Source organism: Aquarana catesbeiana, linkage group LG03 (assembly GCF_042186555.1).
Source record: "Aquarana catesbeiana isolate 2022-GZ linkage group LG03, ASM4218655v1, whole genome shotgun sequence".
In the NCBI taxonomy this organism is placed as follows: domain Eukaryota; kingdom Metazoa; phylum Chordata; class Amphibia; order Anura; family Ranidae; genus Aquarana; species Aquarana catesbeiana.
The window spans coordinates 365,058,323-365,082,467 of NC_133326.1; the positions used below are offsets into that span (position 1 = coordinate 365,058,323).

Below are 24,145 nucleotides of genomic sequence, written 5' to 3' on the forward strand. Positions count from 1 at the left end.
TTCTCTACTTGTGTCTGTCAGACGTGAGTGAGGAAAAGCCGATCACCGGCTTTTCCTGTTTACATCATGATCAGCTGTGATTGGACATGGCTGATCACGTGGTAAAGAGCCTCCGCCGGAGGCTCTTTAGCGAGAATGGTGTAGCGGTGTGTCAGACTGACACACCACACCACCGATCGCCGGGAAGCGCACCCCCACGGGCGCGCGGTGGCTGTTATCCTGCAGGGCGTTATATTACGCCCGGTCAGGATAACTGAACCACCCCCCGTCATTCTGCTATAGGCCGGGCGGGAAGTGGTTAAGAAAAAACATTTTAGGCTAATAACTTAGGGATTCGTTACCTTTTGTTTATTATAGACAAACAATCCAAAGAACATGACAGAAGAAATATTCTTACCTCCTCTCATTGGAATCTGAACGATTTCTTGGAGGACTTGGTTGCTTCCTTTTTCTGCTTTCCCGCTCTTCCTCCAAAGAGTCCTGAGGAAGGAAGGAAGGAAGGAATATAGAGATAGTTAGAGTTAGAAATAGAGATAGAGATATCACACACTTGTGCTCTGAAGTTTATATACCCTGGCAGAATTTTTGATTTCTTGCCCATTTCTCAGAGACTATGAATGATAATACAAAAACTTTTCTTTCACTCATGGTTAGTGTTTGACTGAAGCCATTTATTATCAATCAACTGAGTTTACTCTTTTTAAATCAAAATGGTAACAAAAACTACTGAAATGACCCGCATCAAAAGCTTACATACCCCAGTTCTTAATACCATGTATTACCTCCTTTAAGATCAATGACAGCTTGAAGCCTTTTTTTGTGGTATTTGTGGATAAGGCTCTATCTTCTCAGATGGTAAAGCTGTCCATTCCTCTTTGCAAAAAGCCTCCAGTTCCTGGTAATTCTTGGGCTGTCTTGCAAGAACTGCATGTTTGAGATCTCCCCAGAGTGGCTCAATGATATTGAGGTCAGGAGAATGAGATGGCCACTCCAGAACCTTCACTTTATTCTGCTGTAGCCAATGACAGATCGACTTGGCCTTGTGTTTTGGATCATTGTCATGTTGGAATGTCCAAGTACGTCCCACGCACATCTTCCTGGCTGACGAATGCAAAATGTTCCTCCAGTTTTTTTTGTTTTTTTTTTATAACATACTGCATTCATCTTGCCATCAATTGTGACCAAATTTCCTGTGCCTTTGTAGCTCACACATCCCCAAAACATCAGCAATACACCTCCGTGTTTCACAGTAGAATGGTGTACCTTTCATCATAGGCCTTGTTGACTCCTCTCCAAGCATTTATGGTTGTGGCCAAAAAGCTCAAATTTTGGTCTCATCACTCCAAATGACTTTGTGCCAGAAGGTTTGATGCTCGTCTCTGTGCAGTTTGGCGTATTGCAAGCAGGATACTTTGTGGCATTTGAGTAGTAATGGCTTTCTTCTGGCGACCCGACCATGCAGCCCATATTTCAAGTGCCTCCTTATTGTGCATCTTGAAAGAGCCACACCACGTTTTCAGAGAGCCCGGTATTTCACCTAAAGTTATTTGTGGGATTTTCTTTGCATCCCGAACAATTTTCCTGGCAGTTGTGACTGAAATCTTAGTTGGTCTACCTGACCATGGCTTGGTTTCAACACAACCCCTCATTTTCCACTTCTTGATTAGCGTTTGAACACTGCTGATTGGCATTCTCAATTCCTTGGATATTTTTTATATCCCTTTCCTGTTTTATACAGTTCAACTACCTTTTCCTGCAGATCCTTTGACAATTCTTTTGCTTTCCCCGTGACTCAGAATCCAGAAACATCAGTGCAGCACTGGATGAAAGGTGCAAGGGTCTGTCAGGAGTCCAGAAACTCATTGACCTTTAAGCCCTGGTTTACACTGGACCTCTTTGACATGTGATTTGACATGTCAAATTGGCGGCAATTGCCGTCAATGGCACCATCCTAATCAGTGCGACGCGGCATCTGCGGCGCTGCACCAATTTCAAAAGTAGTTTCTGTACTATTTGCGCTTTACATTGACATCTGTGCAGAAAACTGCACAGATGTCTATGAAACCGTGGCCGAAATCGGGACTCACATGAGGGAGTGAAATCGTAACACACACACACACTAATTGCAAGCAAACAGATCACAGGTGAGGATGGTTACCTTTAATAGCCATTCAAACCCTTTTGTGTCAACTTGTGTGCATGTTATCAGGCCAAAATCACTAGGGTATGTAAACTTTTGATGAGGGTCATTTCAGTAGCTTCTGTTGCCATTATGATAAAAAAAAAAAAAAAAAAAAAAACAAACAAACAAACAAACCCACACAGTTGACTGATAATAAATGGCTTCGGCCACACTATCCATGAGTGAAAGAAACGTTTGTGTTTTATCATTCATATTCTCTGAGAAATGGCCAAGAAATCTAATTCTGCCAGGGTATGTAAACGTATGAGCAAGAGTGTGTGTGTGTGTGTGTGTGTGTGTGTGTGTGTGTGTGTGTGTGTGTGTGTGTGTGTGTAAAATATATATATATATATATATATATATATATATATATATATATATATATATATATATATATATATATATATATATATATATATATATATATATATATATATATATATATATACACACACATACACATATACATACACACACCCCATGTGACAACACCAAAGAAATGACACTTTGCTACAATGTAAAGTAGTGAGTGTACAGCTTGTATAAAATTTGCTGTCCCCTTAAAATAACTCAACACACAGCCATTAATGTCTACACCGCTGCCAACAAAAGTGAGTACACCCCTAAGTGAAAATGTCCAAATTGGGCCCAGAGTGTCAATATTTTGTGTGGCCGCCATTATTTTCCAGCACTGCCTTAACCCTCTTGGGCATGGAGTTCACCAGAGCTTCACAGGTTGCCACTGGAGTCCTCTTCCAATCCTCCAAGACGACATTGCGAAGCTGGTGGATGTTGGAGAACTTGCGTTCCTCCACACTCTGTTTGAGGATGCCCCACAGATGCTCAATAGGGTTTAGGCTTGGAGACACGCTTGGCCAGTCCATCACCTTTACCCTCAGCTTCTTTAGCAAGGCAGTGGTCGTCTTGGAGGTGTGTTTGGGATCGTTATGTAGGAATACCGCCCTGCGGCCCAGTCTCCGAAGGGAGGGGGATCATGCTCCGCTTCAGTATGTCACAGTATATGTTAGCATTCATGGTTCCCTCAATGAACTGTAGCTCCCCAGTGCCGCCTGCACTCATGCAGCCCCAGAATATGACACTCCCACCACCATGCTTGACTGTAAGGAAGACACAATTGTCTTTGTACTCCTCATCTGGTTGCCGCCACACACGCTTGACACCATCTGAACCAAATAAGTTTATATTGACCCCATCAGACCACACGACATGGTTCCAGTTTGCAGGCTTTTTTTGTGCATCATCTTTAGAAGAGGCTTCCTTCTGGGACGAGAGCCATGCAGACCAATTTGATGCAGTTGCGGCGTATGGTCTGAGCACTGAAAGGCTGACCCCCCCCACCTCTTCAACCTCTGCAGCAATGCAGGCAGCACTCATATGTCTATTTCCCCAAGAACAACCTCTGGCTATGACGCTGAGCGCGTGCATGCAACTTCTTTGGTCGACCATGGCGAGGCCTGTTCTGAGTGCAACCTGTACTGTTAAAGCACTGTATGGTCTTAGGCACCGTGCTGCAGCTCAGTTGCAGGGTCTTGCCAATCTTTTTATAGCCATCTTTATGTAGTGCAACAATTCCTTTTTTCAGATCCTCGGAGAGTTCTTTGCAATGATGTGCCATGTTGAACTTCCAGTGACCAGTATGAGAGAGCGTGTGAGAGATATCAAAATTTAACACACCTGCTCCCCAGTCACACCTGAGACCTTGTAACACTAACGAGTCACATGACACCAGGGAGGGAAAATGGCTAATTGGGCGCAATTTCGACTTTTCACTTAGGGGTGAACTCACTTTTATTGCCAGCGGTTTAGACATTAATGGCTGTATGTTGAGTTATTTTGGGGGGACAGCAAATTTACACTGTTATACAAGCTGTACACTCACTACTTTACATTGTAGCAAAGTGTCATTTCTTAAGCCCCGATTCACACAGGGGCGACTTGTCAGGCGACTTAACCGCCTGACAAGTCGCTTCCCGTTCTGTACTCCGGAACCGTTCTAATAGGAGCGACGCAAGTCGCTCCGACTTAGAAAAAGGTTCCTGTACTACTTTTGGGGCAACTTCAGGCGACTTGCATTGACTTCTATACAGAAGTCGTTTTGCAAGTCGCTGCTGAAGTCGTGTGCAGGTCGCCTCTGAGCCGTCCTGCAAGTCGTGTTGCCCCTGTGTGAACCGGCAGTCAGTGTTGTCACATGAAAAGATATAATAAAATATTTACAAAAAAATGTGAGGGGTGTACTAACTTTTGTGAGATACTGTATAAATTATCTCCATTGTATTTATGTCCCCCGCAAACCTCTATACTGCTCTCAATACTTTACTTATATCTTGCTCATAGGATGCATTAAGGTGAAAAAAAACATGAGGGTTTACAACCCCTTTAACCGCTTGCCAACTGCCGCATGGAGGAGTATGGCAGCAGAGCAGCTCTCCTGCACTGGATCATGTATCTAGTACGTGATCCAGCACTTCCTGATTAGTCACAGCACAAGCCAATCAGCAGGTAGCGGCCAAGGATTGACTGCTGGCACCCACCGATCAGCGAAGAGTGACAGCACACAGTAAAATGCACCAAGCACTTTAAGCACACATTTAACCCCTTGTTTGCCCTAGATTTTATACCCTTCCCAAAATCTTCTGGAGGTCAAGTGGTCAATTATCATTTCTATTACTTTGGTATTATCTCCTGTCATCTTAGACTGGTTACTTTAGATATTTGCCTATATGGACCATAAATATAAGAGGCATCGGGGTTTTTTTTCCTACGCAATTCCCTATAAGAAAAGGGAGGTCCAGAGTGCTCTAGCGTAACCTTTTTGAACCAAAGTGCCATGGCACCCTGGAGTCCACAGAAGTGCCTTAGCAAAATGTTAAAAAATGTACCTAAAGTAAGTGGATCAAATCTGCCTTTTTGTTACACAAAGCCACAGGTTTCTATTGAGCAGCATTACAACTTAGAGCACCGTTTGTTGGCCCACACAGTTCTCAAACAACCTCTATTGTTATTGGTTGACAAAGAGGACGTGGGCACCTGCACAGCATTCCGATTTGTCCCCCCCTACTCCTCTGTCAGCACTGAGGTCACGTTAGAGTGAGGGAGAGAGAGAGAAATACTATTCAGTACCAGTGTGAAAGTGTATATATTGCTTTGTAAAACCACCTCTAATGCTGGGTGTCCTATATGTGTGGCTGCTACTGCAATATGTAAACTATTAGGCCTCGTGCACACGGACGTTTTTACAGCCGCTTTTTTGAGCATTTTTTTGCAGCTTAAAAATGCCTGTCTATGTTAGTCTATGGCTTCATGCCCACCTAGGCGTTTTTGAGCTGCAAATGGCATAGGCGTTTTTAAGCTGTAAAAAAAAAACAGGACTAGTGGGTTCTGAGAGACGTTTTTCAGCTGTAAAAACGCTCTAACGCTGATAAACGCTCAAAAACATCACTCACCAACGTTTAACGTTTTTGATCCATGAAAAAAAAAAAAAAAAAAAAGCTAACGCGGAAAAACGCTAAAAACTGCTAATAAACGCTAAAAAACGCTATTGCAAAAACACTGAAAAAAGTTAAAAAAAAAAAAAAAAAAATAATCACTGCAAAGATACTGGCATTTTCATAAGGTTATTTTAACATCCTGTGTGCATGAGGCCTAAGTTTTGTTTTTTTACATTTTAGAATGGAGTGCTTTGAGATTGTGCAAAGTTTTGAAGCATGCCTTAACTTAAAAAGAGAAGAACTTTCAGAAACACCGCTCTAGTTAACATCAATAGAAAATATTTTTTATCAATTGAACCCTCACCTGCAGAGAACCTGGCATAGGCATATGACGACACTCAGAAGCTTCCTCTCTTTCCTCAGCTTTTATGGATTCTTCTGGAGGAAGGTAGCTTCCCGTGCTCAGGCTTTCAAAGAGTTTATCCACAAAATCATTTGTCTCTAATAAAATTTAAAAAAAAAAAAAAAAAAGGTCTGATCATTTATTTTTAGCTTTTAAAAGTAAAATTAAAAAGGCAAAACTTTTTTTTTTTTTTTTTTTAGTTTTGGATAGAGTGGCGCGGGATTGGAAAGCGTGTCAGTTTTTATTGCTGTCTGTGTCCCCTTTATGGAGATTCACCCTCTCCATTAGTCCTGTTTACCATCATTATTACATTTTGACCGCAAGTTGTGGCAAAATCACGGTGCGATTGTGGCTTTACATTTTCCGCGGTCAAACTAGGTTTTGTGTACATGAAGCCTTAATAGGTTTGTGCTGAAATAGGTCAGAGTTATCAGCATGCTTGGGCCGAAAAAAAACAACAAACAAAAAAAAAAAAAAAAACACTAACAAAAACCACACACCACAGAAAGATTACTGAAAATCATAATAGCAGAAAATCTTTGTTATTGCAATAACACAATCAGGAATACAAGCTCTCATTGGTTTTGCTCTGTTCTTAGCTATTTTAACAAGAATGAAACCACACACCCACTCAAACATTAGAAGACCTATATAGTTACACATAACAACCTGTTCATTAATCCCTTAATTTTGGTTTCATAGCCAACCATATACCAAGTATATTCTCTAAAATGCTTTAAAGACCAACTTCAGATTCTAAATAAAAAATTATAATGCCGAAAAAAAAAAAAACACAACAACACACAACACGGCTTTCATGCAATACTCATCTCTCCCTCCACTGTCCTATAGACTTACTGCTTCATAGTTCAGAGCTGTTCCTCATCCAGCTTAAACGACTTCTAGTGACAACCCACTTTCTGTAAGGTTCCTCCAACCCCCCCCCCCAGTGTGCATCATCACACTGGCCTGGGTTTGCAAATACAGTTTGACATAAAATATTGCAACAATCTCCATTTTATCTTGCAGGGTCTCTACTAAAATAAAATATATATTTTGGGGTTCTAAGTAATTTTCTAGCAAAAAATAGTATTTTTATAACAGCTTACCTGTAAAATCCTTTTCTTGGAGTACATCACGGGACACAGAGCCATAGTAGTTACTATGTGGGTTATAGGCCACCTTCAGGTGATTGACACTGGCAAACCCCAAGACAAGAAGTCCACTTCATATATAACCCCTCCCACTACAGGGAGTACCTCAGTTTTTGTAGCAAAGCAATATAAGTGTATTAGAAGAGGGGAGGGACCTCTATGTCCCGTGATGTACTCCAAGAAAAGGATTTTACAGGTAACCTGTTATAAAAATACTATTTTCTTTATCGTACATCATGGGACACAGAGCCATAGTAGTTACTATGTGGGATGTCCCAGAAGAATGCCAACAGGGGAGGGAGACGCAACAAAAGTAGGGCACCATGAGACTAAAGGACTTATACTGCTGCCTGCAGCACACTATGCCCAAAATATTCTCAAGCTTTTTTACATCCACCTGATAGAATCTGGTAAATGTATGGACTGAAGACCAAGTTGCAGATCTGAGCCATGGAGGCTTGGTGATGCACTGCCCACGAAACACTAACAGCCCTAGTGGAGTGCGCTTTGATTTGAGCAGATGGAAACTTCCTCTTCAAACAATAAGCTTGAACAATTACTTGCCGAATCCATTTAGAAATAGATTTTGATGCTGCCTGTCATCTTTTAGGACCTTCAGGCAACACAAACAAAAAACATCCGTTTTTCGAATCTGAGCATTCGCCTTCAAGTAGACTTTGACTGCTCTCACCACATCCAGAGAATGTAGTGATTTCTCTTCCGTAGAACAGGGTTCTGGAAAAAATTAAGGCAGAATAAAGTCCTGGTTTAAATGAAAACCTGACACTACCTCCGGTAGAAATTTAGGATGAGGACGAAATACTACCTTATCCTTGTGGATAATTAAATATGGCTCTTTACAAGAAAGAGCAGCCAATTCTGATACCCTTTTGCAGAAGATATGGCTAAAAGAAAAATGTGTTTCCTTGTCAAAAGGACCAAGGGAATATGCCGTATCGGCTCAAAAGGCTGTTTCTGCAACGCCGACAGCACTAAATTCAAGTCCCAAGGGTTCAGGGGTGATCTAACCGGGGGATTAAGCCGTATTACCCCCTGAATAAAACTACAAACCAAAGAATGCAAAGCAAGTGGTCGTTGAAACAATACCGATAAGGCCGAGACCTGACCTTTGCTAGTACTCAAGGCCAGCTTCATCTCTAACCCCATCTGCAGAAAGTCAAAGATTCTACCCATGACATACTTCCTGGGGTGCCAACCCCTGGATTCACACCAGGAGACATATGTCTTCCAGACTCTAATATATTGATTCTGGAGGCCAGTTTCTTTGCATTAATCAAGGTAGATACCACAGAACCTGATAGCCCACGCTTCTTCAGAATGTGGGTCTCAATAGCCAAACCGCTAAATTTAGCGTTGGTAAGGTAGGATGGAATACCAGACCTTGCGAGAGAAGGTCTGGACGTGGTGGTAGGGTCCATGGTTCCCCTACCGCCATTCTTATGATCTCCGCATACCAGGATCTTCTGGGCCACAAGAATCACAGACTTCCCTTCCTGCTTGACCCTGGGAAGAAATCGCGGAAGCAGCCGAATAGGAGGGAATGCATAAATCACTGAGAACTGATTCCATGGGAACACCAAGGCATCTGTTCCACATTCTAGTGGATCCCTTGTTCTTGACACAAAGATGTCGATCTTTTTGTTGAACCTGGACACAAACAGATCTACGTCCAGGATCCCCCCCATCTCTGGCATATTTCCAGGAAGATATCGGGGTGAAGGGCCCAGTCTCCCGGGAACAACAGCTGGCGACTCAAGTAGTCCGCCTGCCAATTTTCTATTCCCGGAATGAAGACTGCCGATAGGCAAGGTACATTGTTTTCTGCCCAATTTAAGATATGATTCACCTCTCTCTGGGCTGCACGACTTCGTGACCCCTTGGTAATTGATATAGGCCACTGCTGTGGCATTGTCGGATTGGATCCTGACAGGACAATTCCATAACCTGAGCGTCCAGGCCCTCAGGGCCAAGCGTGCTGCCCGAATCTCTAGAATGTTGATGGACAAAGTCATTTCTGATTTCCCTTGGACAGTCGCCTCTTCCAGGACTGCTCCCCAACCTGAAAGGCTGGCATCTGTTAACACCTTCCAGGTAACTGGTGGGAAGGATTTTCCCTTCTGCACATTCTTGGTTATTAACCACCACCTGAGGCTCCGGCACACCCTTGGAGGCAGACGCATTGGAAAATCTAGCGCGTAGACCTTCTTGTTCCAAGCTGATAGGATATTGTTTTGCAGCAGCCTCGAATGAAACCGAGCATAAGGAACGGCCTCAAACGAAGCCACCATCTTTCCCAACAACCTCATGCAAAGTCGAATGGAAGGATTCTTCTTTGCCTTGACCACCTGAATCACAGTTCCTTTATGGCAACCAAGTATTCGAATCTCCTTGATGGTTTTAAGGAGGAGGATTTCTCTAGATTGAGAATCCAACCTAGGTATTCCAGGCATTTGACTGTGGTGATCATACTTTGTTCTAAGTGAGCTACCGACTGGTCTATCAAGAGTAGATCTTTTAGGTACGCTATAATCGTTATACCTTGGACCCTAAATCTGGCTAGAGGAGGGGCCAGGACTTTTGTAAACACTCGAGGTGCAGTAGCTAGACAGAAAGGCAGAGCTACAAACTGAAAATGAAGATTTTCTACCTCGAAGCGTAGATATTTCTGTTGAACGGGGAAAATCGGCACATGGAGGTATGCATCTTTGACGTCAATTGACGCCAGAAGTTCTCCTCCTTGTAGGATGGAGACTACTGATCGGATTGACTCCATGCGGAAAGAGCGGATATTCAGGAACCGGTTTAGATCTTTGAGATCCAGAATGGGTCTGACATTTCCATTTGGTTTTAGCACTGTGAAAAGGTTTGAATAAAACACCAATCCCTGCTCTTGCATGGGGACCAACGAGATCACTTTTTGAGACAAAAGATGGTCCAATGCCTGAAAGACTTCTTTTTCTCTGGATCCTTGGGAACGTTTAATCTGTGAAAACAAGGAGACGGGGACTGTCGGAACTCTAGCTTGTACCCTAGAGCTATTGAAGAAGTCACCCATTGGTCTCGACACTCTTCCTGCCAGACCCTTGAGAATTGCAGAAGTCTTCCCCCCCACTCGAGTGGGGGCGCCCCTTCATAAGGAGGCTTTAGTATTTTGTTTTGTAGGTTTCCTCCCCATTACTTTTTTTGTCCCTGGGGTTGACCCTGAGGTTTACTTCTTGACCCTGATGGCGGAGGCCGTCATGACTGCCTGGAGGCAGATGCCCCTGGCACTGAAGGAGCCAAAAAGGGGAGTGCTTTTTCCACCAAGAATTCTTTGGATGTATTTATCCAAATCATACCCAAACAGCCGTTCACCATGAAAAGGAAAACTAGCTAGGAGCTTTTTGCATGGTGCCTGGGCTGACCAATTTTTCAACCATAAGATTCTACGCATATGCAATAGCCCAAGCTTAAGGCGCGAGGCCTGAAGAATAGAATCTCTCATGGCGTCTATTGCAAAACATAACGCCACTGGGTGGTTCGGCTAAATCCTGGGCCTGCTGATCAGGAATAACCTTGAGAATAACCTTGAGCACCTGTTTAAACTGGTCTCTCAAGGATTGACAAACCAATTGCTGCTAGCGCAGGCTGAGTCACTGAACCTGCCAGAGAAAAAAAAAAAAAGTGTTTTTTAATAGGAATTACAACTTTTTGTCCGTTGGATCTTTAAGCATTTGAGCATTGTCTACCGGACAAGTCAAACTTTTATTCACAGAGGATATAGCAGCGTCAATTGCTGGTATTTCCCACTTTTTAGTAAATTTCTCCTCCATAGGATAAAGTGTTGAAAACTTTTTAGGAGGAAAAAAAATGCTCATCTGGGTGATCCTACTCAGAATACATAAGCTTTTCCAGCAATGAATGGACAGGAAAGGCATGCACAGCTTAAGGAGTAAAAGATTGCACCAACAATCTATCAGATTGTGAAGCTGATCCTTCCGCATTTGACCCCTCAGAAGAGGAGTCATCATCCTCTGCATGGTCCCCTGAAGGAAATACATCTTCCCCCACCCAGAGATCTTCAGTTTGAGGGTCCTGGGTAATGGAAGGGGACCCGTCGCGTTTTGTCCCACACCGGGATGCGATTGAAGCCGCTAACCTATCTTCCAAACCTATCATGGCTGCATAAAAAACCTCTTCAGTAATATAGACATTTGACGGCCCTGATGGCTCACTCTGACCAGCCACTTCAGATCTCTCAGGGGAGGATGCCATTGTAGAGATGAGTTTAGGCTTTTTAGAGCTTGAAGGAGTCCCACTTCAGCCCTTTTTTGGGGTGTTTTTACCTCCCCTTCTGACCATAGCCCGATGCACAAATGCAGAGGTACTACCAGAAGAAATTGCACCCACTGCTTGAGCAAATAGTCCAGTAACTGCTGCTGCTATTAGTGCTCAGCCTGGTGCTTTAGTAAATGTGCCAAGGTAATGCCTGTGTCACCACCTACATGTCCCCTTTTTACTCGTGTCCCTCCGACAGTTGCAGACAGCAAAATAGAGCTTTTTTAAAAGTACTCCCACGCTGGACGTTGCCGCAAGCCAACACCACGCCCCCTCCATATACCGCGCCCCCCTCCCTCCTCAAAAAAAAAAAGTTTCCCACGCGAGCGCGGGTCCTCCAATCTGACGGGATCGACACGTGCGTGTGTGGGCGAGGGCGAGTAGGTCGTGACAAACCGCCGTGCAGGCGGTGGAAAATGGAGCTGCATCCGCCGATCGTTTCTGGCTTCCCCTTCTATCCAGAGAGAGCTTCTGTCCAGGTAGGGGGCGTTTTAGGAAAAAATCCCCCCCCAACACTTTACCGGAGGTGTGGGACTGCTCGCCGGAGGGAAGTCTGCAGCTACTGCTGATTACAGAGTGATCTGCGGAAAGCATGAAAAGGTACGTGCTCTATACGCCAGTGGTGACTTCTAGGCATGACAACATTTACTCTTTAAAAGGAGACAATTCATAAGAGAATTTAAAATTCCTTAGAAATCTCCACTTACCTTTCATTCCGCAGGGATTCTGTGGTGAAACCAACAGACCCAATCTTCACCCCTCACGGTGGGCTCCATTAAAAAACCTTCAGGAACCGGGGTCCTTTTTTATCGGGGGATCCTGGACCCGTAAAGCACCCCCCGCCAGGAAAACTTTATGGCTGAAAAAACGAAAGCACTGGATCCCGGGGTCCAGGTCTCTAAAAAGAGAAGCGTTATGGGCTAAACCTTGTTTCTTCCGCCACGAGGCCCGGGTACCATTCAATTCGGCCTGAAAAGACACTTTGAATGGATCCGGTTGCATAGTCTACCCCAGCAAGGAATGTTCCAGTGGAGCTCAGCACTGCACATCTTTACTCGTGACCAACATCTAAGACACTGGCGGTATTCCCAGAAGTGGGAGGGGTTATATAGGGAGTGGACTTCTTGTCTTAGGGTGTGCCAGTGTCCATTACCTGAAGGTGGCCTATAACCCACATAGTAACTACTATGGCTCTGTATCCCGTGATGTACGATAAAGAAAATAGATTTTAACTTGTAAGCAACAAGTGTCAAAAAAAGTTTAGTCTTTAAACTGACCTCATTTACAGACGAAAGTTCATTCCTTTGATCAAAAAGTACTGAGAGATACATTGTTTCTCTAGATCACGGTTGATAAAAAAAAATAAATAAAAACCCTCCGCAAATGCTTGACAGCTCTGAGCAGAGTAAGGCTCTGCACTTGTTTATCATGAATCTGGGAAATGCTGTATTAAAACCTTGGGGGGCGGTTTGAATCACAATCACGATTTCTTTAATGATTAATCGTGCAGCTCTAGTGCTCATGCATCACTACATAAGGACTCATCACCGATGTTAGACAGGAAAAGGAAGGACTTAGGATTTAACATGAAAAGACAGACAGATTTTTTTTTTTTTTTTTTAATGACAAAAATAAAAGATTTTCTGCTATCCTGGTTGTGCAGGAATTTCTCTGTGACTGTGCATCGGTATACTGCTAGAAAATGTGCTGAACTGGTATATGGGGAACACAAAAAAATCTAAAAGCACAAACGGACTTGGGAGTGTTGCATTTCTATACTGAACACCTGAAAAGAAATCCAGGCAAACGACTAAATACACAGCTGAGTATCAAATATTGTAGGTCAACTGTTTTAACTGCCAAAGGACTTGCAATTGTGTCCATTCACTTTTGTGACTAACTAGTTACAGACCGCCCGCCACAGCTGTACTACGGCAAGCTGGCACCCCTGCACGAATCGCTGTCAGTGTACGTCGGGCACATGCACACATTCACTAGTGGGGGAGCCAACCAGCGGGACCGGCAGACTGAATGTCCACTGGCCATCCACGATCGCTCCAGAGACAGGCAGAATGGGGATCTGTCAGTGTAAACAAACAGATCCCTGTTCTGTCAGGGGAGGAGAGAAATTGTCTGTTCCTAGTGATTAAGGACAATGATCTCACGCCTTCTCCAGTCAGCCCAGCCCCCATGCAGTTTGCAACACCTCCCAGGGAACACACTTAACTCCCTTGATCGCACCCTAGTGTTAACCCCTTCCATGCCAGTGACATTTATACAGTAATCAGTGGCTATAAATGTCAATGATCCCAAAAGTGTCAAAAGTGTCCGATCTGTCTGCTGAAATCCCGCAAAAAAAAAAAAAAAAAAAAGGAAGGAAGGAAGGAAGGAAGGAAGGAAGGAAGGAAGGAAGGAAGGAAGGAAGGAAGGAAGGAAGGAAGGAAGGAAGGAAGGAAGGAAGAAGAAAGGGAATCGCATGTCACAGTCATTACTAGTAAAAAAACAAATAAAAATGCCATAAATATATCCCCTATTTTGTAGAGGCTATAACTTTTGCGCAAACCAATCAATATACGCTTATTGCGATTTTTTTTTTTTATACCAAAAATATGAAGAATACATATTGGCCTAAGCTGATGAAGAAATTTGTTTATAAAAAAAGAAAAAAAAAAAAAAATTTCGGGGATAAATCAAAAAGTAAAAAATTGATTTTTTTTCAAAATTGTCGCTTCTTTTGTTTATTTTGTTTATAGCGCAAAAAATAAAAACTGCAGGAGGTGATCAAATACCACCAAAAGCGGTCGTGATGGGCGGGAGGACGTAACGCCCGTCACGGAGGGAGAGATCAGAGCGTGTCAGCTGGCGCTCCTGAGCTCCTTGCCGCTCGTCTCCTCCCCCCCAGAGTGCTGAGCCGTGATGAGAAGATCTGACACGGCCGAAGGACAGGAAGGCAGACTCCCGGAAGTGGCGGACGAGTGGACCTGAGAGGAGGAGGACAGGTCTCCGCACACCGCTGCATACCGCCGCCGCCGATCTAACCTGAGAAGGGAGAAGGAGAGGTGTCTGAGCAGACAGGCAAAGCGCCAGACGGCGAGCGCGGGAGGGAGGTCGGGCTCATCTCTGTCTCCCCCCCCCCCCCTACACCCCTTCTGAGCGAGACTCCGGTAAAATGAAGTGCAACCCTATGACGAGAACCCCAGGAAACTGGTAAAGTGCAGGCAATTTGGTTTTCTTGTGTGTGTGTTCTGTCTCCCCCCTCTGGAAGTCTATTGCTTGAGTCGAACAGGAAGCAAAATAGAGGTGAGCAGAAGGGGACATGTGAAAGTAAAGATATACGAATGTGTTACTGCTGATGATTTAAACTAGAGGAAATTCCACACAACTAAATGCAGAAAAAAGGGACATGGTGAAGGGACACTGTGAATGAGCAAAAGTGTATAGTGTCCTGTACATACTGGAGAGCTGCTATATCATCTCTTAATAACTATAATGTGAAGGAAACATAATTGTTACTGCTAGATATAAAACCGCTATCCCTTGGTACATTCTGTCTGTTGCAAGGGGAGGGACAGGCGGACCGGAGTCTGGGGTTTGAGCGGTTTAAGGGCCCTCTCGGGCTTAAGAATACCCCCCCCCCTCTTTCCCGGGGGTTTTTTTTTTTTCTCTCTTCCATATCGGGAAGACTCTCCCACGGGTGGAGGGGCTAGGCTGAAGTAAAACGGGGGTACAAACGAGAGGGGCAAGGAAGAAGGGAGGGATGAATAAAGCAGCAGCCAAGGCAGGAAAGGGGGGAGCATCTAAAACCCCGAAAGATAAGACCTCTTGCAGCACAATAAAACAATATATGTCCCAAGGAGCTAGCCCAAGAGGAGGGGATCTGGACGCTCAAGAAGGATCAAGGACAGAGGGAAAAAAGGGAAATCCCAAACAAAGGTGAAGAAAGGATGACGCAATCAAGAGAGACTTCCTTTATGGAAGGCGAGACGGAAAGGAGTCGGGGGGAAGATAGTAGAATGAGTGTCCAGATTATCTCTAAAGGGGAACTGACCGACATGTTCCAAAAGATGGAGAATGCAATAAAATCAGAAATAGGTCTGGTGAGAGCAGATCTTGGGAGCCTTCTGGAAAGGGTAGAAACAACGGAGAAAAGAACAGAGGAATTAGAGCTGGAGATGAGTAACTTGAAAGAGCAATTAAAAATCTCAAAACAAAACCAGAAGAAAATTCTTTACAAGATCAAGGATCAAGAAAATCGGGACAGAAGACAAAACTTAAGACTCCGCTCCGTTCCAGAAAATAAGGAAGAAGATCTGAGGAAGATCGCATCCATAATTTTGGGCCCACTCTTTGGAGAGGGGGCGGTAGGGTTCCCCAAGATAGAAAGAATCCATCGAGTGGGAAGATTATACAACAGAGAAGCTCAGAGGCCTAGAGATGTGATAATCAGATTTAGTTTCTTTGAAGATAAAATGACAATTCTATCTAAATTGAGATCCAAGCCCCCTTTAAAATTTGAAGGATCGGAGATCCAGGTGTTCACAGACCTTGCGCCTGAAACGCTAGCAAGGAGAAGACTTCTGAAACCTTTGCTAACCCAGATGAGAGATCAAAACGTAAAATACAATTGGGGGTTCCCAGCTTGTCTAATGGGCTACAAAGACGGAAGGTCAGCAAGATTAAGGTTCCCCGAAGAATTGAAAGATTTTTGCGACAGACTGGACATACAAGAACCAAACCTGCCGGGTTGGGAGGAAGAGTAATCGGACCTAATTGGGGGGGGGGGGGGGGAGGTGGGGGGGGGTGTGGAGGTGAGCTGGTCGTAAGAAAGGGGGATATAAGAAAGAATTGTAAGAGGTCACTCTGGGGGAGGGGGGATGGGGCAGTGGAAAGCCAATGTGGACGCCGGCCTACTCCTCCCTGCTAGTACCATCATGCAGGAGGGGGTAGGGGGCACGCTCGAGATCTCACCTCAAAAAAAAAAAAAAAGATTTGCTACGCTCTATGGTATCCATGGCGCGGGGCGAATGGGGGGCCAAAGGGTGGCCGAGAGGGATGGGAGAGGGGGAGGGAAAGTAATCTGTGCACAGGGTTAAAGATAGGGGAAGGAAGGAAGGGAAGAGGAAAAGAAGGGGAAAAGGGAAAAAAAAAGGAAAAAAAATCTACTGTTAACAGGCCTCAAGCTAAGAAAAACGTAATGAGAGGAGGAAGCTAAATTTTATGACCTACAATGTCAAAGGTCTCAACACGCCCGGGAAACGACATAAGATCTTGGAGGAACTGGGGAGATATAAAGCGGAGGTGGTGTTTCTTCAAGAAACCCACTTGACATACGGCAATAGTACTAAGTTGTGGTCAAAAGCTTTTCCAAACTGGTACTATGGGGACTCACTCACTAAAAGGGCGAGAGGAGTAGCAATAGGAATAGCAAAAGGGGTGAATTTTAAAGAGGAGGAGAGAATAATTGACCCGGGTGGAAGGTATATCTTTTTGAAAGGCTCCCTCGAGGGATGGCAATGAACACTGGCTAATGTATATGCCCCAAACAAGGAGACTAGCGGTTTCTTAATAAGCATATTGGAAAAACTAATGGAGTTTAAAAAGGGGGGTGTGGTTCTGATGGGGGATCTAAACCTCTGCATGGATCCGGAGGTAGATAGTACGTCGCGTGCACTGGGGAAGATGAACGGGAGCCTGAGAAAATTACAAAGGAAGTTTCACTCCTGTCAACTGGTGGACTTATGGAGGATAATGAATCCTAAAGTGAGGGATTACTCGTTCTACTCCCCAGTGCACGGGACGTACTCTAGGATCGACTACATCTGGATTGACCACTCACTTCTTGATAGAGCTGTAGAACCCAAAATAGGGGCCATAACATTGTCGGATCATGCCCCAGTTAGTATGGAATTGTATGTCTCTAGTACCCAAAGAATCCCATTAGCGTGGAGATTAAACGAAGACCTAATACAGGATGAAACAAACATAAGAATTGTAGAACAGGAATTAAAACAATACTTTCTAACAAATGATACAGGAGAGATCGCCGGGTCCTCCCTGTGGGAGGCCCATAAGGCCTATATTAGGGGGATCCTAATAAAATTGGGAGCAAGGAAGAAAAGGGAAACAAGGGAAGAAATCAAAAAACTAACTGAAGATCTATATCAACTGGAGCAGGAGCATAAGAAAGGGCTAGGCCAGGAAAAGAGGGTGTACCAAAATGTAATCCTTAAAAGAGAAGAACTAAAAAAAAGTATTCCTTAAAGTAGCAAAAGAAAGATATCGGGGTAGGAATAAGAGTAGCCGGCTTCTGGCCAAAATTATGCGGAGAAAGAAAGCTAGAAACTATATAGAAAGAATTCAAAATAGTAAAGGAGATATGGTGTATACAACAAACGAAATAGGGGAATCCTTCAGGAATTTTTATAAGGATTTGTATACAGTTGGGAAAAATAAAATCCAGGATAGATCCCACAAAATAAAGGTAGGAGAATTTTTGAAAAAAGCAAATCTCCCTAAAATCACGGAGAACTGTAAGGATGACTTAGAAAGACCTATAACGATTGAAGAGATTAATATAGCATTGGGAGAGTCAGCTCCGGGGAAAAGTCCGGGTCCTGATGGATTCACCTCCCTTTATTATAAAAAATTCAAAGATATACTAACCCCTAGACTCTGCGAATATATGAACGGGCTGGGCACGGAGTTTGAGCTAGGTAGGGAGGTGTTGAAAGCTGAGATTACGGTTATCCCAAAAGAAGGGAAAAATGCTATGATCTGCTCTAGCTATAGGCCAATATCGTTGATTAATACAGATGTTAAATTGTATGCTAGAGTTTAAGCTAACCGGTTGAAAGAAGGGATGAGCGAATGGATACACCCGGACCAAGTAGGATTTACCCCAAAAAGAGAAGGTAGGGACAATGGGGTGCGTACTCTCCTCCTCCTGCAGAATATCAAGGATAGGGGACCCCCAGGTCTACTCTTGTCTATTGACGCAGAAAAAGCGTTTGACAGAGTGGACTGGGGGTTCCTGTTCCAAACCCTTGAACATCGGGGATTTGGTCCGAGGATGATGGGATGGATCCGTGCCTTGTATAATCACCCTACGGCCGCGATAAAAATCAATGGGTCCTCTTCAGCCACCTTTGAAATGGAAAACGGGACAAGGCAGGGTTGTCCCCTGTCCCCCCTTCTTTGTTCTTTCCCTGGAGCCTTTGCTCGCGGTGATTAGAGAGGACCCGGACATAAGTGGATTCTGGGTTGGAGATGAGGAGCATAAGGTCGCGGCATTCGCCGACGACGTGCTGCTCTTCATAGCCAACCCTAGAGTCACAATGCCAAATGTCTTAAAAGTGCTTAGACAGTATGCGGAGGTGTCCAACTTTAAGATAAATTTGGCAAAATCCGAAATACTGAATATTAACATAGACAAAATAGAAGAAAGTAAGTTGAAAAAAGAATTTCAATTTATATGGAAAAAAGAAATAAACTATTTAGGCATAAAGTTAGCAAACTCATTAGGGAAAATGTATAAACTAAACTTCATCCCATTACTCAGTGAAATAAAAGCTGAGAGTAAAAGGATAATGGCCAAACCTCTTTCGTGGTTTGGCCGCATTAATGCTATAAAAATGACCCTGTTGCCAAAAATTATCTATAAGCTACAGATCCTTCCATTGGCAATACCTCAGTTCTATTTTAAAAAACTTAATTCAATTATAATAAAAACAGTTTGGAAGGGCAGAAGGGCCAGAGTCTCTTTTAATATCATAAAACAGGAAAAAAAAAAGGAGGCTTGGCGGTTCCTGACATCCAGGGATATTATAAGGCAATATTGGTGTCGAGAGCGATTGAGTGGGTCAGAGATAATAAACACAAGAGATGGGTTAATATAGAAAATAAATTAAGTAAGACACATTTAGGGCACATAATTTGGAATCCCCCACATTACAGATTTTTAGACGGAAGCACACACACACTGACGAAGGTGGTTATAGGAGCATGGGACACAATATATAAACAAATAAACAAGACATTTAATTCTCCATTAATGTCACTGAGGGAAAATGATTACTTCGCACCGGGGAAAATTATAATAGGTGGTCATTGGATTAAGAAAGAAAACGCGCAGTTAAGAGACATAATAAAAGAGGGAAAGATTGTTCCGTTTCACGAATTGAAGCACAATAGAGAAGCTTGGGCGATAGATGAATGGAGATACCTCCAGCTAAGTCATTTTGTTGAAAGCCTGCCACGGCCAATAAGGTCCGGAAAAGAGCTCTCAGAGTTGGAGAGGCTGTGTCTGGCAAGCAATACGAAGGGTATAATATCTAAAATCTACAGAATGGGGCTGAAGGCGGGTAGGCTGGAGGTGCCTCCGTACATCATAAAGTGGGAAAGAGAATTGGGATTGCAGATAGATAGTAATGCCGCGTACACACGGTCGGACTTTTCGTCTACAAAAGTCCGACAGCCTGTCCGACAGACTTCCTGCGGACTTTCGGCGGACTTGCAGCAGACTTGCAGCAGACTTTCTAACGAACGGACTTGCCTACACACAACCACACAAAAGTCCGACGGATTCGTACGTGATGACGTACACCGGACTAAAATAAGGAAGTTCATAGCCAGTAGCCAATAGCTGCCCTAGCATGGGTTTTTGTCCGTCGGACTAGCACACAGACGAGCGGATTTCGGGGTCCGTCGTAGTTACGACGTAAAGATTTGAAGCATGTTTCAAATCTAAAGTCCGTCGGATTTGAGGCTGAAAAAGTCTGCTGAAAGTCCGGAGAAGCCCACACACGATCGGATTACCAGCCAGCTTTAGTCCGTCGGCGTCCGTTGGACTTTTGTAGACGAAAAGTCCGACCGTGTGTACGCGGCATAACACTTTAAGGAAAATGTTGGAACTGACACATCGTTCGTCGATCGACACCAATGTCGCTGAAATGAACTACAAAATTTTGACAGGGTGGTATGATACTCCTGATAAAACATGTAAATATCAAAGAGATAAGACAACGGCGTGTTGGAGGGGATGTAAAGGAGTGGGCAATATGGCTCATGTATGGTGGAACTGCCCAGAAATTAAAAAATACTGGGAAAAAATATTGGGGTTCATTAAGGAAATAACAAAGGTAGAAGTAAAAGCTGATCCTTGGATGGTATTACATCATGCAATAGAAGGGGAGATTAAAAAGTATAAAGAGTCTTTGGTACCACACTTGCTTAATGCGGCAAAAAAATCTATACCAAAAAAGTGGCAGAAGGTAGAAACCCCATCAATATGGGACTGGGTCAACGAAGTGGAAGGTATTCGCCTGATGGAGGAAGAGAACTACGAGATAGAAGGCGACACAATGGGAGAGAACAACATCTGGCAGTGTTGGAAAGAATTTAAAAAACAGTGGAGTATTTCTGAGGGACTAAAAATTAGATTTAACTAAGAGAATAAAGTTGGCCAGAGGTGCACGGATGATGGGGGAGGGTGGAGAGTGGGAGGGAGGGGGTGGGGGGTAGTGGGGGAGGGGTGGGGTTTGGGGATATACATGGGGCAGGGTAGAGGCAATAAGATAAGGGTTAGTCCTTGAGTCTGAACCTTATACGCTTCCTCCTCTTATGTATTTTTACTTTCTTTCGATAATAAATGTTTTGGATACTTGTTAATTAAGCTACAATGATGTGAAAAGATTGAGGGGACGTGGATGACACTAATAAGGTGGATTAAGTCTCTTATAAGATTCACTGAGTAGCATAAAGAAAAAAAAAAAAAAAAACCACCACCAAAAGAAAGCTCTATTTGTGGGGGGAAAAAAAAAAGGACATCAATTTTGTTTGGGTACAGCGTCGCACGACCGCACAGTTGTCATTTAAAGCAACGCAGTGCCGTATCGCAAAAAATGGCCTAGTCATTAAGGGGGCAAATCTTCTGGTCCTTAAGTGGTTAATACACCACTGCCAGAGCGCACAGCCAGGAAGATGAAATCGCTTTCTCGTCCCGTTATAGAACAAAGTGAGGTCACCTTCCTGCATACAACCTGTTTGGTGTGATGCTACCCTTTCAATGTCCACCTAACACAGTGGTTTATAAAAGGTAAATGTGCTACTTAAAAGGAAATACCATTTAAAAACACAACACAACACAACACACACACACCCCTTTACCTTTTTGTAGGAAAACATCCAACTGGTCAGCACAAATGGCCTTAAGCTCCTCATCTGACTTGTCTTTCTTGACCAAGGCAATAACATAATTTGCAAGAGCTGTAGGATCTGCATCACATCTATCATAAGAATGGAAAAAGGTGAACATTGTGAGCATAACACCATCCAATATTCCATCCTACCCAATATGTTCTTTCCATTTTCACACATAACAGTTTCTTTACTGTTCTTACCGGGTCTAGTCAGAACAGAACGTGCCAACACACAGCCTGCATCAGTAGGTTAACTGCACATCAGGTCCTAAGTGTAAGCATACTTCTGGGATTGAGGAGTTGGGAGCCTTGCGAGACTCCACACTGGTCCGTTACTCTTATTTTATTTGTTACAAGTATTTTTTTAGCTCTTTACATATTGCACCTTCAAAGAGCCTAAAAAAAAATTTACAATGGTTCTAAACACAAGTTTTTTTTTTACCTTCTATCATTCTCTGCATTAGGGTACAAAACCAATACCTGCTCCCTGCCCTGCCTCTAAAACACTTACCCGGGTCCTTTCTTGATCTCCCGCTCTCCTCTGCCTCATCTCACAGGAGACTCAGGCTGCAGCAGATGCTGATGTCAGTGAGCCTCGCTGTACATCCATGAACACACACAGCCGATTTGGGAGCATGCCTGCATGGGTACCTCCTCAGCACAGGGCTTGCTGAGGGAGCACTCAGAGAAGGGGAGCAGACAGCACCAGCGGAGGACTGAAAAAGAGGTAAGGAACGGTTTCTGTGCAAGATTCTTGCACAGAGCAGATAATTAGGTACAACCTCTTAAAAAAAAAAAAAAAAAAAAAAAAAAAAAAAGGTATCTCATATACATACGAGTACACACTAGGGCCACACTTGAGTGTAGGAAGAAACTCCATGCAGGTAGTGTCTTGGTTAGGATTCAAACCAAAAACCCTAGTGCTGCTAAGCAAGAATGCTAATCACTAAGGCACGGTTTACAATAAGCATAGTAGATGAAAGGGTAGTAGGCACCCAAACCTAACAAACCAGAAACCATGTACATTGTATTTGGGCATTTTAAGTACCAACGGTCCCTATAAATAAAAGGCCTGACTTGGACACCTCAAGTGCTTTAGATGCAACCAATAAAACGATCAGATAAGAATATGTGAAATTTATCAGAAGACAAATATTTGGGTGGGGTCTCAGAATAAAGGCCCATTCACACTAGGAACTGCATGTGAATTGCATAGGAATGCTGTGTGGTTCCTGTACACTTCACATGCAGTTCTGTGTCGTGCGATTTTTGCCCCATTCATTTTGAATGGGCTGAAGTCTAGGGCTGCAACTAACGATTATTTTCATAATCGATTAGTTGGCCGATTATTGTTTCGATTAATCGATTAATCGGTTAATAACCTTAAAAAAAAAAAAAATGTGGTGTATAATTTAGTTAATATGTAAAGTTTTAAAAAAAGGCAATTTATTCTTAAATAACTATATGCAGTGGTAAATATAAATAACCAACTATATGGTTGGGAGCAAAATATTGAATCCACTCTGAGAATAACAGACAGAAGAGAGATATACTGTATATACTATTAGAGGAGAGATATACTGTATATACTATTAGAGGAGAGATATACTGTATATACTATTAGAGGAGAGATATACTGTATATTATTATTATTATTATTATTATTATTATTATTATTCGGGATTTATATAGCGCCAACAGTTTACGCAGCGCTATTAGAGGGGAAATATTGTATAAACTATTAGAGGAGATATACTGTATATACTATTAAAGGGTGAATCTGGTAAATATCAGACTCAGAGATCACATTTTTTTTATTTAAAGAAAAAAACAAAAAAAAAAACCAAAAGAATGTCTTCCTTAAAAAAATGTAATTTTAAGAACGTTTGTTTGATTTTCTAATCGTTTCAACCACAGTGACGAGAAAATTTGGAAATAATCAAAGGAATTTTCAGACAGTGGATGTGGTTTTCGTTCAGAAATGACATTCATTTTAAAAACAGAATGTTAAAAACAAGTGAAAATTTCAAACAACGTTCTTTTATTCAGCGAATGTATAAAGATTTTTCATCTGAATATTCTCGTTTGAAAAAAATTGATCCGTGTGGCCAGCATAAGGCTCCGTACACACCTATGCAGTTTGCTTTTGATGTGTTTCTGCAGTGCTTTTTGCTGTGCGTTTTGATTTTAGCACATGTGATTTTGCTGCGATTTGTGTTTTTACATTTATTTTGGCCAATTTGTTGTTGGGCAGATTAAAAAACACAAATTGCTGCAAAAATGCATTACATGCTTTTCTGCAGCATCTCCACTGAAGTATATTGAACCAAAAAAGCACCGTTTTGCGTTAAAAAAAAGTCCCTGACCCTTTCCAAATACGCAGCGGCTGAAAAAAGCATAGATGAGAACGTGTCCCATAGGAA

The 24,145-nt window shown here is 43.1% G+C and overlaps 1 protein-coding gene across 1 annotated transcript in view; it reads right to left on the reverse strand.

Moving 5' to 3' along the window:
• The window catches only part of RBM27 (RNA binding motif protein 27), a 219,080-nt gene that overhangs the window by 169,825 nt on the left and 25,110 nt on the right, over window positions 1-24,145 (reverse strand). Inside the window, exons 2-4 of the mRNA XM_073620625.1 lie at window positions 21,691-21,809; window positions 5,996-6,132; window positions 398-480 (exon numbers count right to left, since the gene is read on the reverse strand). Of these exons, the coding sequence (XP_073476726.1) occupies window positions 398-480; window positions 5,996-6,132; window positions 21,691-21,809 (339 nt within the window). The remainder of the gene's footprint in view (window positions 1-397; window positions 481-5,995; window positions 6,133-21,690; window positions 21,810-24,145) is intronic.